General features: G+C 34.8%; 1 protein-coding gene across 1 annotated transcript; it reads left to right on the top strand.

Annotated features, from left to right (window-relative positions):
- Nucleotides 1-16,087: 16,087 nt before the first annotated feature.
- LOC100022904 (olfactory receptor 2B2) lies at nt 16,088-17,032 on the top strand. Its single transcript, XM_001374567.4, has one exon. It carries the CDS (start codon nt 16,088-16,090, stop codon nt 17,030-17,032), a length of 945 nt encoding a protein of 314 aa, XP_001374604.4.
- The last annotated feature ends 563 nt before the right edge of the window (nt 17,033-17,595 follow it).

The following is a 17,595-nucleotide window of genomic DNA, read 5'->3' as shown; positions in this document are numbered from 1 at the left end:
AACAAGGGAGGGCAGAGATCAATGAATTGGAAATGCAAATAAAAAAACTTGAAAGCTAACAAATTAAAAACCTCCAGAAGAAAACCAAACTAAAAATCCTAAAAATTAAGGGAGAAATTAATAAAATCGAAAGTGATAGAACTATTGATTTAATAAATAAGGCAAGAAGCTGGTACTTTGAAAAAACAAACAAAATAGACAAAGTATTGGTCAATCTAATTTTTAAAAAGGAAAGAAGAACAGCAAATTAACAGCATGAAAGATGAAAAGGGCAACATCACCTCCAATGAGGAGGAAATTAAGGCAATCATTAAAAATTACTTTGACCAATTATATGTCAATAAATATACCAATCTAGGTGATATGGATGAATATATACAAAAATACAAACTGCCTAGACTAACAGAAGAAGAAATAGAATTCTTAAATAATCCCATATCAGAAAATGAAATCCAACAGGCCATCAAAGAACTCCCTAAGGAAAAATTCCCAGGGCCTGATGGATTCACAAGTGAATTCTATCAAACATTCAGAGAACAGTTAATCCCAACACTATACAAACTATTTGACATAATAAGCAAAGAGGGAGTTCTACCAAACTCCTTTTATGACACAAACATGGTACTGATTCCAAAACCAGGCAGGTCAAAAACAGAGAAAGAAAATTATAGACCAATCTCCCTAATGAATATAAATGCAAAAATCTTAAATAGGATACTAGCAAAAGGACTCCAGCAAGTGATCAGAAGGGTCATTCCCCATGATCAAGTAGGATTTATACCAGGGATGCAGGGCTGGTTCAATATTAGGAAAACCACCACATAATTGACCACATCAACAAGAAAACCAACAAAAATCACAGGATTTTTTCAATAGACACAGAAAAAGCCTTTGATAAAATACAACACCCACTCCTATTAAAAACACTAGAAAGCATAGGAATAAAAGGGCCTCTCCTAAAAATAATAAACAGTATATATCTAAAACCAACAGCTAATATCATCTGCAATGGGGATAAACTAGATGCATTCCCAATAAGATCAGGAATGAAACAAGGATGCCCATTATCACCTCTATTATTTGACATTGTACTAGAAACACAAGCAGTAGCATTTAGAGAAGAAAAAGAAATTGAAGGCATTAAAATAGGGAAGGAGGAGACCAAGTTATCACTCTTTGCAGATGACATGATGGTCTACTTAAAGAATCCTAGAGATTCAACCAAAAAGCTAATCGAAATAATCAACAACTTTAGCAAAGTTGCAGGATACAAAATATACCCGCATAAGTCATCAGCATTTCTATATACTTCCAACACAGCTCAGCAGCAAGAACTAGAAAGAGAAATCCCATTCAAAATCACTTTAGACAAAATAAAATACTTAGGAATCGATCTCCCAAATCAAACACAGGAACTATGTGAACACAACTACAAAACACTCTCCACACATCTAAAACTAGACTTGAGCAATTGGAAAAACATTAACTGCTCATGCATAGGACGAGGCAATATAATAAAAATGAACATCCTACCCAAACTTATTTATCTATTTAGTGCCATAACTATCGAACTTCCAAAAAATTTCTTTACTGATTTAGAAAAAAACAACAAAGTTCATTTGGAAGAACAAAGGATCAAGGATATCCAGGGAAATAATGAAAAAAAATACAAAGGAAGGTAGCCTTGTAGTCCCTCTCAAACTATATTACAAAGCAGCTGTCATCAAAGCAATTTGGTATTGGCTTAGAGACAGACAGGAGGATCAGTGGAATAGACTTGGCATAAATGATCTCAGCAAGACAGTTTATGATAAACCCAAAGATCCTAGCTTTTGGGACAAAAATTCACTATTCAATAAAAACTGCTGGGAAAATTGGAAGCCAGTGTGGGAGAGATTAGGTTTGGTTCAACACCTCACACCGTACACCAAGATAAATTCAAAATGGGTGAATGATTTGAACATAAAGAAGGAAATTATAAGTAAATTAGGCAAACACAGAATAGTATACATGTCAGACCTTTGTGAAGGGAAAGACTTTAAAACCAAGCAAGACTTAGAAAGAATCACAAAATATAAAATAAATAATTTTGACTACATCAAATTAAAAAGCTTTTGTACAAACAAAACCAATGTAACTAAAATCAGAAGACAAGCAACAAATTGGGAACAATCTTCATAAATACCTCTGACAAAGGTTTAATTACTCAAATTTACAAAGAGCTAAATCAATTGTACAAAAAATCAAGGTATTCTCCAATTGATAAATGGGCAAGGGACATGAATAGGCAATTTTCAGCCAAAGAAATCAAAAGTATTAATAAGCACATGAAAAAGTGTTCTAAACCTCTGATAATCAGAGAGATGCAAATCAAAACAACTCTGAGGTATCACCTCACACCTAGCAGGTTGGCTAACATGACAGCTATGGTACATAATGAATGCTGGAAGAGATGCGGCAACGTAGGGACACTAATTCATTGCTGGTGGAGTTGTGAATTCATCCAGCCATTCTGGAGGGCAATTTGGAACTCTGCCCAAAGGGTGATAAAAGACTGTCTTCCCTTTGATCCAGCCATAGCACTGCTGGGTTTGTACCCCAAAGAGATAATAAGAAAAAAACTTGTACAAGAATATTCATAGCTGCACTCTTTGTGGTGGAAAAAATTGGAAAATGAAGGGATGCCCTTCAATTGGGGTATGGCTGAACAAATTGTGGTATATGTTGGTGATGGAATACTATTGTGCTCAAAGGAATAATAAAGTGGAGGAATTCCATGGAGACTGGAACAACCTCCAGGAAGTGATGCAGAGAGAGAGCAGAACCAGGAAAACATTGTACGCAGAGTCTGATAAACTGTGGTACAATCGAACTTAATGGACTTCTCCATTAGTGTCAGTGCAATGTCCCTGAACAATCTTCTGGGATCTAGGAGAAAAAACACTATCCACAAGCAGAGGACAAACTGTGGGAGTAAAAATACCAAGGAAAAGCAACTGCTTGACTACAGGGGTTAAGAGGACATGTCTGAGGAGAGACTCTAAATATACACTCTAATGCAAATACCAACAACATGGAAATGGGTTCGAATCAAGAACACATTTGAAACCCAGTGGAATCGCATGTTGGCTATGGGTGCGGGCAGGGGGAGGTAAAGAAAATGATCTTTGTCTCTAATGAATAATGTTTTGAATTGACCAAATAAAATATTGTTAAAAAAATGGTTGGGACATATTGGATACAGTTCTGTTACACTGTTATAGTCTCATACCAAGAGGGAGGGAGGTGCCCAAGTGGCTTAGTTAACCTGTGATATATTATAATCTCATCCAGTAGGTGTGAATGATTTTTCCTATGAAGCCTAGTAGCTTCAACATGGATTTCTTTTATTTGCAACTCTGCATCAACTGTACAGAGGATTTTCTGGGTTTTCTCTCTCACCAAATTTTAGAATGATTGTAATAACAGACTTTGTTAATAATATCTTTGCCAAAGTTGAAAGATTGGCTAAATCTGTAGAACTTGTGATAAGTATTCATGATTTCAAAGGTTTTTAAATGCCACACAGCAAGACATATAAATCCTAATGATAGTGGGTTTGTTTGCAGTTATCCTTAAATGTGATCTTATAATTTTGGGGATTTTGGTAGTTTTAAGAATCTGTATTAGTTATTATAGTACTGTTTTTAAAAGGCCTTTACCTGGTGAAAAAATTATATATACTCACACTTTTGATCCTGGACAAGTTGAGTGATATAAATTTCATTTTTGAGTGAGCACCTTTTGTGTTGTGCCTCTGCTTGGTTAACACATTTTCACATGGAATGTGAACTGTGAAATTATGATTTTTTTTCATTTTTTTCTCTTTATGTTTGCAATAGGATATTTTATTTATTCTTTCTTTTTTCCCTAATCTTGGTGATACCTGAAGTACATGAAATCAGTATTAATGATTTTTTTTTACTTGAAGGATAAAAGTTATAGTATAAGTTTACAGTATCTATTAGCCCCAGTACTATGCATACCAAAAGCTTTTTACTATGGAAACCTGACATTTATTGATAAATGTTATGGGACTTTAATGATTAGGTCTGCTTCCAGGAAAAGGGAACAAAAGAACCAATATACAGTGTCAAGTAACATGAGGTCAAAACAGACTAAAACTAATCCAGAGAGGATTGAAGAACTTCTATGCCAATACAAAAGGACTTGAACCTAATGTGAGAATCAAGGTTTATTGTTATTTCTCAGTCTCAAATCAATCAATTGCTCTATGTTCATCTCTAACTCTTGCTTTTTGACCCTTTTATAGGTACATCAGAAGACACACAAGATGATCTTGTACTTCCAAGTCTGAGAATTTGCCACATTTTATTGTGAAAGGATTTAGTGTAGTCAATGAATAAAAAGTACATGTTTTTCTGGAACTCCCTTGCTTTCTTTATAATCCAGTACATTAACAATTTGATATCTAATTCCTCTGCCTCTTTCTTTTTAAATTTTACTTTTATTATCATGCAAAACATATTTCCATACTAGTCGCTGTTTTCAGAGCAAAGTTATACATAACCTAAACTCTGAAATAAAACCATAAACACACAGATGTGAAAGACAACTTAAACAGTTCTTTCTTTGTAGATGAAAAGCATTCCCCATTATGTCTTTCAGGATTATCCCAGCATTACTAAGAATAGACTAAATTTTTCAAAGATAATCATGGTACAATATTGCTGTAATATTGTCACCTCTGTAAGGGGTAAAATTATGGCTGGACTGAATATATTTTTAGTTTGTCGCCGGGGATTTTAAATTCTAAGTCCCAATGAAATACTCAAGTCCGAATGGAATTTATGATAGTTTATTTACAATAGAGGGAAGAAATTAAGGAAATGAGAGAGAGAGAGATGGCTGCTCTGTCCTGGTCTGAATCAGGCAAGAATTCAGAGGCCCCAGTCAAGGGAGGATCAGAGGATTAAATCTAACAAGGCTTCCAGCCACAAGTCCTCCTCCAAGATGAGGGGACTCTCCAGAGGTGCCTCCAGAAAAGCCAAGGAAAAGGGAGTCAGCCTTTTTACTCACCAATGACAGTCAAGAGGAAGCAGTCTGAAATCTCCTGCCCGAGTTCCTCCACCATCAATTTTCCAAGGCCAAGTTTCCTCACAGGAAGTCACCACAAAATACAAAGGCCACTCTTTGTGTCACTGCCTGTGTCTTACATGTACAAATGGTAACTTAAACTTGGCTTTGGACTGCCCAGGGGGTCAGTCAGTTGTTTCTGATTTGTCACTTGGTAGCACTCGTGGGTCATAGACCTTCCTCCCCCACACTTAATCCTTAAGTGGGGGTGTATACATTCCTGGTTGCTAAAATTCTAAAGACTAAGTAGGGTAGAGTAAATGTAAAATTCACAATCCCCCCTGATGATAATTGGGGGAGTAGTCTCCCCAATTAATCACTTAACATAATCATCTTGTGCCTCTAAATCTTCTAACTATGGGAACATACAAAATTTCACTTTCTAAGAGGAAACTACAATAGCTAGAGATAAGAGGGAAATAGAAGAGAGAGGAAGCAAAACCTTTGTATTCTACCTTTTCTTAACTGACACAGTGCATCAATGATTATAAGATATATATTTGATTTAAATTTTTTTATTATTGTTTTACTTGCATGTGCAATATACTGTTTCAGTTTTATTTTTCTCTCCCTTTTTGTATTTTAAGGACATGTCAACAGTATTGAGAAGATTTTTCTTTAGCTTTTTTGATTTTGCAGTAATATACATTTAAAATACATTACCCTTATGTCAAAATATACCCCAAAAGTTTAGACTATAAAAATGATGCCACTGATTGTTTAAAAAAATTATGAGACTTTGCTTAATGATTCTGCCTATTTCCAGGACAAGAGAATACAAAAAGAGACATTGCACACTGCCAAAGAAGCACAAAGCTAAACTGCATAGTTCCAATCAAGCACAAGGTCAGAGACCAACCAATCCCAATGGGATTGATTAAATTGACAAGAGGACTTGAAGTTGTTCGGGGTTTGAGGTTGCAACTGTTTTGACATATGTCAGAGGCAGGTCTTTCATGTCCCATATTCTACAAAGTATGTCAAATTCGACTCTTACCTGACTCCTATTATCTAGTCCTTTTTCTCTCTTATAGTATGGCAACCTCCTGTAGTCTTGGATGCAAATGGGTAAGTCAAATATAACTGCATTTTGCCCTATAGATTTGTAGGATAGAAATTATGTTAATTGGACCCTAATACAGGGACCTGTTAGAAATTTATTAAATTGGGCCCTGATTCAAGGTCCTGTTATAGATTTATTTTTCCTTTACTTAGAATTAATACACATAAGAGTTTGATAGTTTATATTTCATCCAGAAGTTAACTTTTCTCTTTTCTTTGGATTTTTTGGTGTTTTTTATTTCTCTTGCCAATTGATTCACATACCTCATAATTCAGCCATGCATTCCTAAATGATCCCTGTGTTTTTCAACACCCTCTTCAGGGGAAAATGTATAATTATTCTAAAAATGCAAAGTTTAAATTTTTTTGAGAATAATTTTAGGTTAAGAAACATGCTACCTCTCCAAACCCAGAAAGTGAACTGTTTGGAGAAAGCACCATGAAGATGCCTCCATAGACCACATGCTACACCAGAAGATCCAGAGTGAACTTTGGGATGTGGTGATTTGAACTGTATGGGGTTGGATGCGTTTGTTTTTGTATGTATACTTTTATCCCCAAAGGGGACTGCCCCCAACTAGCTTTTTGTCAATGAGCCTAGCAATCATTGGTTTTGTTCTCTTCCCTCTTATCCTCAAATTATTGTAATTTCAAAATTGGTTACATTTACAAGATCCATTGGAGAGACCAGTCCTCCACTGGACCCCAGGGGGGGTACATAAAATTGAAAATCTGTTACCCTAAAAAAGGACTACATTTCCTGGGAGCCTACTGACTTCCTGTCATTACATACTTCCTGTAGACAGGGAATAAATATTTAGTGGGCAGTCATGCTGATTCTTTTTGGCATGCAGTCAGTGTGGTGATGGTGGTGAGGGGGGGATTTTAAAAATGAATGATCAGCCATGGGCACATGGTCTTTATTTTGTATCCTCTTTATTCCTTTACTTCCAATAATTAATTAATAAACCTCCAAAAATACATAATTTTTATTATTGCACATTAATTTTAATTTTTACACCTATCAATTCTCAGCCACACCCTCCTAACTGTCACCAACTGATAGCCTGCACAGCAGGAGACTCTTACTGAGAAATCTTTTTGCTCCCTTGTCTCTTAAAGAGAAAAAGGGAGAGATTAAGAAAACTCTATTAACAGTTATATTAGTTTTGTTTGTGCAATGACCTTTTAATTTAATAGAATCAAAATTGTTCATTTTATATCTTTTAATAATCTCTCACTCTTTTCTTATAAATTCTTTTTCTCCAAAGAAATGCCAGGTAAACTATTCCACGTTCCCCTAATTTTGTTATGGTATCACTCTTTATATCTAAATTATTTATTCATTTTGACCTTTTCTTGATATAGGGTGTAAGATACTGGTCTAAACATAGCTACTACCATAACATTTTTGAATTTTCCAGAGGATTTTGTTAAATAGTGAGTTCTTATTCCAAAAGCTGCGATCTTTGGGTTTATCAAACAATAGATTACTAAGGTCATTTACCCCTGAGTAGTGTGTATTTAATCTACTCTATTGATCTACCCTTCTATTTCTTAGCTGGCACTAGATTGTTTTGATGATTGCTGCTTTATACTACAGTTTGAGATCTAGTATTGTTAAGCACACCATCCTTCACATTTTTTTTTATTAATCCCTTTGATATTCTTGACCTTTTGTTCTTACAGATGAATTATATTAATATCTTTCCTAATTATAGAAAATAATGATTTGGCAGTTTGATTGACATGACCTTGAATGAATAAATTAATTTATGTAGAATTATTATTTTTATTATATTTGCTAGGCCCACCCATGAGCAATTAATATTATTCCAATTGTTTAGATCTGACATTACTTATGTGAAAAATGTTTATAATTGTGTTCATATAATTCTTGTTTGTCTTGGCAAGTAGATTCCATATATTTTATGTTGTTTGGAATGATTTTAAATGGAATTTCTGTTTCTAACCCTTGCTGCTGGATTTTGTTGGCAATATATAGAAATGCTTATGATTTATGTTGATTTAATTTGTATCTTGCAATTTTATTAAAGTTATTAATTATTTAAAGTAGCTTTTTCATTGATTCTCTAAATATACCATCATATCATCTGTAAAGAGTGATAGTTTTGTTTCTTCATTGCCTACTTTAATCCTTTTGATTTCTTTTCTTTCCTTATTGCTAAAGCTGGGCCTTCTAATACAATATTCCATAATAGTGGTGACAATGAGCATCCTTGCTTCATTCTTGATCTTATTGGGAAGGTTTCTAACATATCCCCATTACCGACGATACTTCCTGAAGGTAATAGGTAGTTAGTACTTATCATTTTAAGGAATGACCTGGATGTATTTTGTCAAAGACTTTTTCTACATCTATTAAGATAATGATGTGATTTCTGTTAGTTTGGTTTTTGAGATGATCAGTTATGACGATAGTTTTATTCATTCTTTTGATTTTGTTTTATTGTTTCTTGTTGTCTCATAAGTCAATAGCTTCTAGTTGCCTAATTCTAATTTTTAAGAAATTATTTTCTTTCATGATCTTTTGAGCCTCTTTTTTCATTTGGCCCATTTCTTCTTGTATTGCTTTCTTCCTCATTTTTCCTCTCCCTTTCTTTGTTGATTTTTAAATCCTTTTTGAATTCTTACAGAATCTGAATCCAATTCATATTTTTTGTTTGGGATATTCATGTGTTTGCTTTACTTTTACTGTTCCCTTCTGTATCTATGCCTTGCTATTTGTCTCTATACATTTTTTTTAATATTTGCTCATTTCCCCAGCCTTTTTTTTTGACTTTCACTTTTATTTTAAAGCTAGACTCTATTCTCACTCTCTTAAAAGCTGCTTCTTCCTTCATGCTACCCTTAGCTTTATTTCTGGGAATTTGCAAGTTCCATTTCTTCCAAGGTGGAATGATGGCCTGTGGGCTGAGAGCTTTGAGATCCACCTCCAACTGCTGATTCAATCACTCCCTGAGAATGATAAAGGGTAAAATTCTAGCTTCAGACTTGGACAGGGGATTTTGGTCTCATTATGAGATTGATCAGGTTAGGCACACTGTGAACTGCCTTGCCCTAGAGCTCTGCCTTGAGCTTTAGTAAAGTTCTAGCTAGTTCTGGGCTCCCACAGGCTAGCACCTTGGAGACTGTCTTCACAGGACATCTGAGGGCCTACCTCTGGACTCAGATCATAAGCTTCTCATTGCAAAATCAGACTTACATTGAAGAAAGTAGGGAAAACCATCAGGCATTTTATCTGTGACCTAAATAATATCCCTTACAAATATGAAATGGAAGTGATGAATAGATTCAACAAATTATATATGGTAGATAGAGCTTGACAAGCTATGGACAAAGATTTGCCGTAGTGTATGAGGGACTGAAAATATTCCAAAGAAAATGAAGAAGGCAAGTAAAATGGATCTCTGATGAGAATTGTTCAGGATCACATAGCTAGTAAGTATCTGAGACTGAATTTGAACTCATGAAGATGAGTCTTTCCAATTTGAAGCCCTATGTTCTATCTATTAAACCACCTAGTTGTCCAAGTCAGATGCCTATATACCATTAATGCCAAGGGATAACATTATAAATTGTTCTGATAAAGCATGGGATGAATTTCTCAGCTTTTGTACTAGAGGAATAAGCCTTCTGAGTACATTAAATTTAAACTCAAATCGTTATTCTCTTGTGTGGCTTAAAGTCTCTCCTATAAACAAACAGAATATATGATTTCCTGCCTTCTGGGGCTTTTGTGATTTCATCATTCCTTGATAGTTAATAAAGAAAATCAAGAAAATAATGAAAGTTCTCTCAAATTAAATTATAAGGAATTAGAATGATATAAAGAAAAAAGTTTACTCAGATAACATAAAATATGCTTTTAAATCTCAGCTGTGAAGCTTATTCTGTGTGATTTGAGTAAGTCTCAGCTATACTGGGCTTTAATTTCATTGTCTATAAATTAAGGGAGAGGGATAGTTAATATAATCTCTGAGGAAAAGATTATTAAATAAGAGCCACCTTCCCCTCAATAGTTTGTTGATAGATTTCGGAGAATCTATAGAGCTGGATGGGAAGAAATGAAATATTTGTTTTCATTAACCTTTAGTTGAAATTTAACTTTTACTTTAGCTATGAATGTGGACAACTAACATTATTCTGAGAAGGGGTTCCTAAATTTTATCAGACTACCAAAAGGTGACACAAAAAAGTTAAGAAATGCTCTCTAAGAAGAGAAGATCATCCCTTCTACCTATATCTTTAATCTTATGGCTTGGAATTATTTTCAAATCTCCCTCCAATTTCTCTCTCTCTGTCCCCATCCTATGTCCTTTCTCCATACATTGAAAAGATACTATCATACTACCACCACAAGAAGAACATCTGGGCACCTGGGTCTTATTTACCACAGAGGAGTCAGCACTAAAGGAAAAAATATAGAAGAAAATATTCTTTCTATAGAAGATTTTTCCCTAGATCTCTCCCCTTTGGACATCCTATCTAATTAATGAAATGTCCATATGGGACACTTGGGTCTCTGGGGCCTCATTGAATTTAACAAACCTCATTCTCTCCTTACACCTTTCTAAGAAGTTTACAGCCATAAAATCTCCTGTCTGTCCCCTCCAAAAGTCTAAATGGATTAACCTATCACAAATCATTTTGATTGTGCCCAAGGGGATGCTAGCTCAACATATACTGTATTTTATTCTCAGAACATTCTCTCAAACTTTACTTCACATCTGTTGCTGAGTTAGTCCTAGTGGCATGGCCCAGAGTAGGGAACAAAGGAAAAAGAGAGTTAATCACATAAACTAAAAATCCCAACTTTTTGAGGCATTGAAAAATCATCAAATTTCTTCTCTGTTTGTAAGTATTTCCATTCAAAACATTAACCAAAAACTTGCCTGATGTTTGGACTGCAGGTAAGTTGATTCCTTTGTATGGAAAAAATGATGAGAGCCTCAAAAGATTATTTGTCCATTATTTGTCTCTACTTCTGGGTTCAGCCTGGTGCTCTAGAAAGTTTGACCTTTGTGAAGCAGGTCCTATAATTGTTATTATCTCCATTTTGGAAAGGAGGAACTTGGGGTAGCTAGATATTTATTGACTTACCTATCATCACCAGTTAAGAATAATCTAAGGTAGGGTTTGAACTTAAGACTTCCTCACGTAAAATGCAACCCTCTATACATTATTTTAACTTTCCCAAGAATAATAGGCATAATAATATTTGTAACTCACTTGACATGTGAGAAAAAATATGCTTTGTAAACTTTAAAGTGTTATTACAATATGAACCAAGATCATGCCATCCCAAATGCCAGGTATGATCTAGATAGTTGAGGGCAAATATGAAATAATACAGGAATTTTCTTGACCACCTTTACAGACTTCCATTGAAAAATATTCATTCTCTCTCTTGTTAGCAGCATGGGAAGTTGTGGGGATTAGGGAAGTAAAGCGAGAGCTAACTGTGCCTTGGATGTTACAAGGGAATAAAAAATTCTTTTCCCTTTCCAGAATTGTATAGGATAAACTTTTAAAAAATGTAGTTATGATAGCCTTTTACATTTGATTTGCATTATTAACTTTTTATCCATCACTTTCTTATCTATAAAATCAACAAAAGAGCAAATAAAACCATTGTTTATAGTGTTTACTTTATTCTGAGCTGTAAATGCTTATCTTGAATAATTAACAATTGGTATTGGATCCAGCACAACTCTATCTCAGGTAACAGAATTAATGTTAGAGATAGGAACTTATTTTAATTCTGTGCAATTCAACAATTGTTTACTAAGTGTATGATACATACAGGGCAATAAAAAAGAAAGAAAAAAGGAAAAAAAAAACCAATATTGGCTGATATAAAACTAAGGGATTTTCAAAGGTCATGATCCACAATTTCTCATTTATTACTCAAAACAATCTTCAGAATCAGATACTAAAACCCTCATTCTCAGATGAACCTGAGAGAGTTTAAGTGATTTGGGGATCCCCTTATAAATATGTTCCATGTCATAGCAAAGATTTGAACCTAGGTTGCTTTTGATTTCAAATATAGTGCATTTTCTACTAGCCTTCCTTCTCTTTCAGCAATGGTGAAATGACAAGGGAAAAACTGAGCCCTGCTATGGAATATTGAAATAAGTCTAGTGTTGGTGATATGTTCCATTTATATGTAACTGTGAATTTAAAGAATTAAAAACAGAACCTTGTCTTTTGGTAATTAACGATGCGAGCAGTGAGTTATAACCCATAGGCTATTAGTGGGAGAGGGTGAGAAAAGGAGTGAGAAAATTAGTGAGGGTCTGAGTAATTTAGTCAGCGTATATTAGGGCAAGTGTGGAACATGGAAGTATTGGCTGTATATTGAAATAAGGTAAGAGAAAGTGTACAGAATCAAGAATTTAAACTGATTGTCAGAACTTTTCCTCTGGTTTCTCAGACCCCTGTAAAGTACATCATCAAAAGGAAGTGAGATGAAAGAAGGATGCATAATCAAGTTCTGCCTTTGTACAGGGGGTCTGATTGTTCACCATTCTACTTTATGTTAAAGCAGAGATTATCTAAGAGATCACAACTTTGTGCCAAGATTGTGAAAGCCTCCACCAAAGAAAAAAGGTAGCTTAATGTCCACTAGTTTATAAAAAAGGTGATTGTAAAATACATACCTTCTCTTTGTTAATTGATAATAATAACTAATAATTTGCAAATCAAGATTGACAAAGCACTATATATATATATTATGTCCTTTGATCCTCACCTTACCCATGAAATATTGGCACTATTATTATCACTATTTTACAATTGAGGAAATTGGGGCTGAGAAAAGTTAAATGATTTGCCCAGGGCCACATAACTAGTAAGTGCCCAAGGCTGGGTTTGAACTCAGGTCTTCCTGACCAGTTCCAAAGCTATATCCATGTCAAGACCTAGCTGCCCATGTTTTCAGTTAGAAAATAGTGGGCATTTACATATAAAATGTAATTTACTCTCTATGGGCATTTGAAAGTAGTCTCCCTTAAAAGTAAAAGCCCAGAATTCACTATACAGACGAGTGCAAAGTGTTTGCTTTTCTCCCCTTCTCTACCTCGCAAGTCGAAATTCTCTTTTTTTTAAAGCACACTTTTATCTAGGAAAAATTCAGTAACAGTATAATATAACATGAAGGACAAATATAGATTTATTCATTTCATTCATCCACCTATCTTTCCATTCAGTCTTTAGTTTATTCATTTTTTCATCATTAAGAAATGAAGGAGATTAACACTCTGTTCTAAGTCATTACATGGCTACATAATGCTTTTCTTAGAAACAGTTTATAAAAATTGCTTCTCTTCTATGGGTCTTAATTTCCTCAAATGTAAAATATGACCTGCAAACTAGATTTCTTAGGTGCCTTGTAGCAAAAATATCCTCTTGTGATTATAATTATAATCAAGATGGCAGAATTGGAGGTAGACATGAATAATTTAATTATTATAAAGCAAAAATGTGGTACCTGCTTTTAAGTAACTCACATTGGAATGAGGAAGAAAAATCTCAAAATATCTGTTCAGAAAAAAATATTTGTATAAGCATATATATGTACATATACATGTATAATTATATCTATATCTATATGTCTATATTTTGAATGAAGATTATTTCAGAAAGAAGGTGCTAGGGAGGGGGGAGAACTTCATACAGAAGGTGGGTTTAATTTGATCCCAGGAGTGATAAGGAAGGACATTCCAGGCATGAGGAAGAGTCACTGAAAATGGAAGAAATTTTGTGTCTGAGAAACATTATGTAGGCCAGTGTAGAGAGATCACAGATTACTTAAAGTAGAATAAAAGGAAAAAAAGACTGGAGAGATAGGAAGGGACTAGATTGTGAGGGAGACTAAGTGCCAAAGGGAAGAATTAATATTTGATCTTAGAGGAAATAGCAAACCAGTGAAAGGAGTATATTGAGTACAGGGGGAGAAGTGCCACATTTAGACCTTGTGTTTTAAGAAGATCACTTTGGCAGCTGTTTGAAGAATAGATTAAAGTAGAAAGGTATTTGAGGATAAAAAGACTTAGAACTAGAAAACTATTGAAATAGTGAAATACTGAAATAGTGCTGGCATGGGTTGAAAGTGGCTTTCACCAGGATAGAGTGACTGTATGAATGAAGGGGATAGACATAATATTTTCTGAAAGTAGAAATGACAACATTAAATAATATATTGGATATGAGTTAGGTGATAGTAAGGAGACAAGGATGACAAGAGGTTTGTTATCCTGGGTGATTGGAATGATATTGGTGTCCTTCCAAGTAAAAGGAAAATTGGGAAAAGAGGAAGTTTTTGGGGAAAAGGCAATGAGATTTGTTCTGGACATGTTTGAGAAGCCTATTGGGGCATTCAATTTTAAATGGCCGAATGGTTGTTAGTGATGAGGGCCTAGAGCTTAGGAGAAAGACTGGGTCTAGATATAGAAATCGTAAAATTATTATCTGCAAAGTGATAGTAGGAAAGATTCAAAATAATGTAGCCAGACTGGGAAGCAAACAACAGCAATAACAACTACCTACCTACCTCTCAGTTTTCTTACCTGTAATATGAGAGATAAAACATTTTAGCATTTGAATAAGGAACCCCAAAATGTTCCCTGGGATAAGCAATATGAAAGATGCCTTAAATTAAATTTTAAAGATTAATTCAATTTTGATTGAGAAGAGACCAAAGCAAATAACCTTCTTATATTAAAATATAAGTCCCTATAAAAGAAGAAATAAACTATGACATGACCTTTGGGGGAAAGACAGAAACAGCGGGATATCCAGAGGCTATTGCTAAGGAGAGGTCAGGTTAGGATTGAGTCAAAGAAAAATTCACTTAGTGAAATCCATGGATGTGGCTGATGGTGAGGAAGTAGAAGATGCTCATTTAATACTTGTTTTTACTATCTTTTATAACTATTTCCTAAACTTGACACAGTGGTTTATATATGAGGAATTTGTTCAAGCGCTATTATCAGTGCCTTCTAAATTTCAGCACTCTGGAACAAATAAGAGGGCAAATTTAAATGATTTCTGAGGATATACTACAATATTTCTTTTGGACTTGCTTAGGGGCAGACCTGGGAATGGAATCTGATATTCAGTGGGGTGAGGGTAAATTGATTGAAATTAGTGTTTGGAAAAATTCATAATTAGAAATTTCCCATTCAGGGAGGGCCAGAGGCATTTGGATGTTTGTTCTGAGAAAAATATTGGTTACTAAGACAAATATTGGTTAAGAGATTTGAAATGCTAAATGGAGGAATCAGAGAATTGAGGCAAGTTTCAGATCAGAAGACTCAAACTAATATCTCAATAATAACTCATATATAACTCAATAATAACTCAAAATGATATCAGGATGAATAGAGTTTGAAAAGTAAATGACCAAAGAATTCAAAACTTTTAAAAAAAATCAAGGGATAAGAAAGAATAATATGCTAGGAAAAGAGAAAAAGAGAGAAAATTATCTTGAAGATCCTTAAAGAACTTGTTAGTAAGACCAGGGTGTCACTGAGCCTAATTCCTGGTGGAGAATTCCCATTCACAAGTTTTACCACTACATTCAAAAGAAAAGGTCATCTCTAAGTATTTATCTAGCTTACTTTTCTAAGTTCCTGCATTTTTATTAATTAATAAGGGTAAAGATTTTGCTTCACCATATTTCTTAAATTCACTTAAGTCATTTTGAATTTGAAAAAAGTTTTCTACTTAATTGGAAAAAATAATTAACTGTGATATATTTTTATTGAGCTTTTCAACCGAATTCAATTCAGTTCCCCATACAACAATGACAAATGTTGACTGCTTGATTTTGTTTTGCAGGTGGCTAAGAAATGATCCTTCCATGATGGATTGGGCAAATGAAACTTTCCCAAAGGAGTTCATTTTACTGGGTTTCTCAGACTGGCCTTGGTTGGAGATGCCCCTCTTCATTATCTTGCTGGTCTCCTATACGATGAGCATCTTTGGCAATATGGCCATCATTCTGGTGTCTTACTTAGATCCCAAACTCCACACACCCATGTATTTCTTTCTCACCAATCTATCGCTCTTAGACCTTTGTTATACCACAAGCACAGTTCCTCAAATGCTGATAAATATTTGTAGTAAAGTGAAGACAATTAGCTATGGGGGTTGTGTTGCACAACTGATAATATTTTTAGCCTTGGGTTCAACTGAGTGTCTTTTGCTGGCTATCATGTCTTTTGACCGATTTGTGGCTATTTGTCGCCCTCTCCATTATCAAGTGATAATGCACCAGCGGCTCTGTCTGAAGCTGGCAGCTGCATGCTGGCTCAGTGGTTTCAGCAACTCTGTGCTTCAGTCCACTTGGACCCTTTTCATGCCACGATGTGGTCACTACAAGGTGGACCACTTCTTTTGTGAGGTACCTGCTCTTCTCAAGTTATCATGTGTTGACATAACAGCTAATGAGGCAGAACTATTCTTTATCTGTGTCCTTTTCCTTCTTATCCCCCTGTCACTGATCCTAATTTCCTATGGCTTCATTGCCCAGGCAGTATTGAGGATGCGGTCAGCTGAAGGGAGGCGAAAAGCATTCGGGACATGTGGATCCCATCTTGTGGTAGTGTCACTCTTCTATGGCGCAGCCATCTATATGTACTTGCAACCACCTTCATCAACTTCTGAAATTTGGGGGAAAATAGTGTCCCTTTTTTATGGTATCATTACACCTATGCTGAACCCCCTTATCTATACCTTGAGAAACAAAGATATGAAAGGAGCCTTTAAGGGCCTCTTAAAAAGATTATTGTTTTTAAAGAAGTGAATAGTATATTCTAGCCTTAAGCATTTCTTGCAACTTGTTCTGATCCTGAAGATTCTACCAATTCCTGGACTGATCTTTCGATCTTCCAATGCCTTTGATAAAATACAAATTTTCAAATAATATTCTTCTCAAGATCTTATCCAGATTTTAAAAATAGCATATTATAATCCATTCCAAGATTTTCTTACCTATTCCTTGGAGTACTATTTGAGTTTTCATTTAATTCACTTTAATTCAATAAGCATTTATTAAGTCCTTTATGTGAGCCAGCCCGTGTTAGGTACTAGTGACATAAAGATAAAATGAGAGTTCTAGCTCTCAAGGGATATATATTCTGCTGCAGGAAGACAGATACAGAGATATATAAATGCAAAATATTTGCAAAATCAGCTTGTAGTCATTTCAGTGGAGGAGTAACATGTCTTCTCATGTTAGGTAATACTTGAGGTGATTTTTGAATAAAAACAAGGGTCCCAGAAGTGGAGGTGAGAAGGTAGAACATTCCAAGAACTTCAGACAGCCTGAGTCACAACAAAGAAATGAAAGATGAACTGTGGTGTATG

This window comes from Monodelphis domestica, chromosome 2, assembly GCF_027887165.1.
Source record: "Monodelphis domestica isolate mMonDom1 chromosome 2, mMonDom1.pri, whole genome shotgun sequence".
NCBI classification, from domain to species: domain Eukaryota; kingdom Metazoa; phylum Chordata; class Mammalia; order Didelphimorphia; family Didelphidae; genus Monodelphis; species Monodelphis domestica.
The sequence above is the reverse complement of the archived record's forward strand: the minus strand, read 5'-3'. Positions and strand labels throughout refer to the sequence as shown.

What these genes read in the sequence shown, in the direction of transcription:
- LOC100022904 (XM_001374567.4), top strand. Translation starts at nt 16,088, where the DNA reads ATGATGGATTGGGCAAATGAAACTTTCCCAAAGGAGTTCATTTTACTG.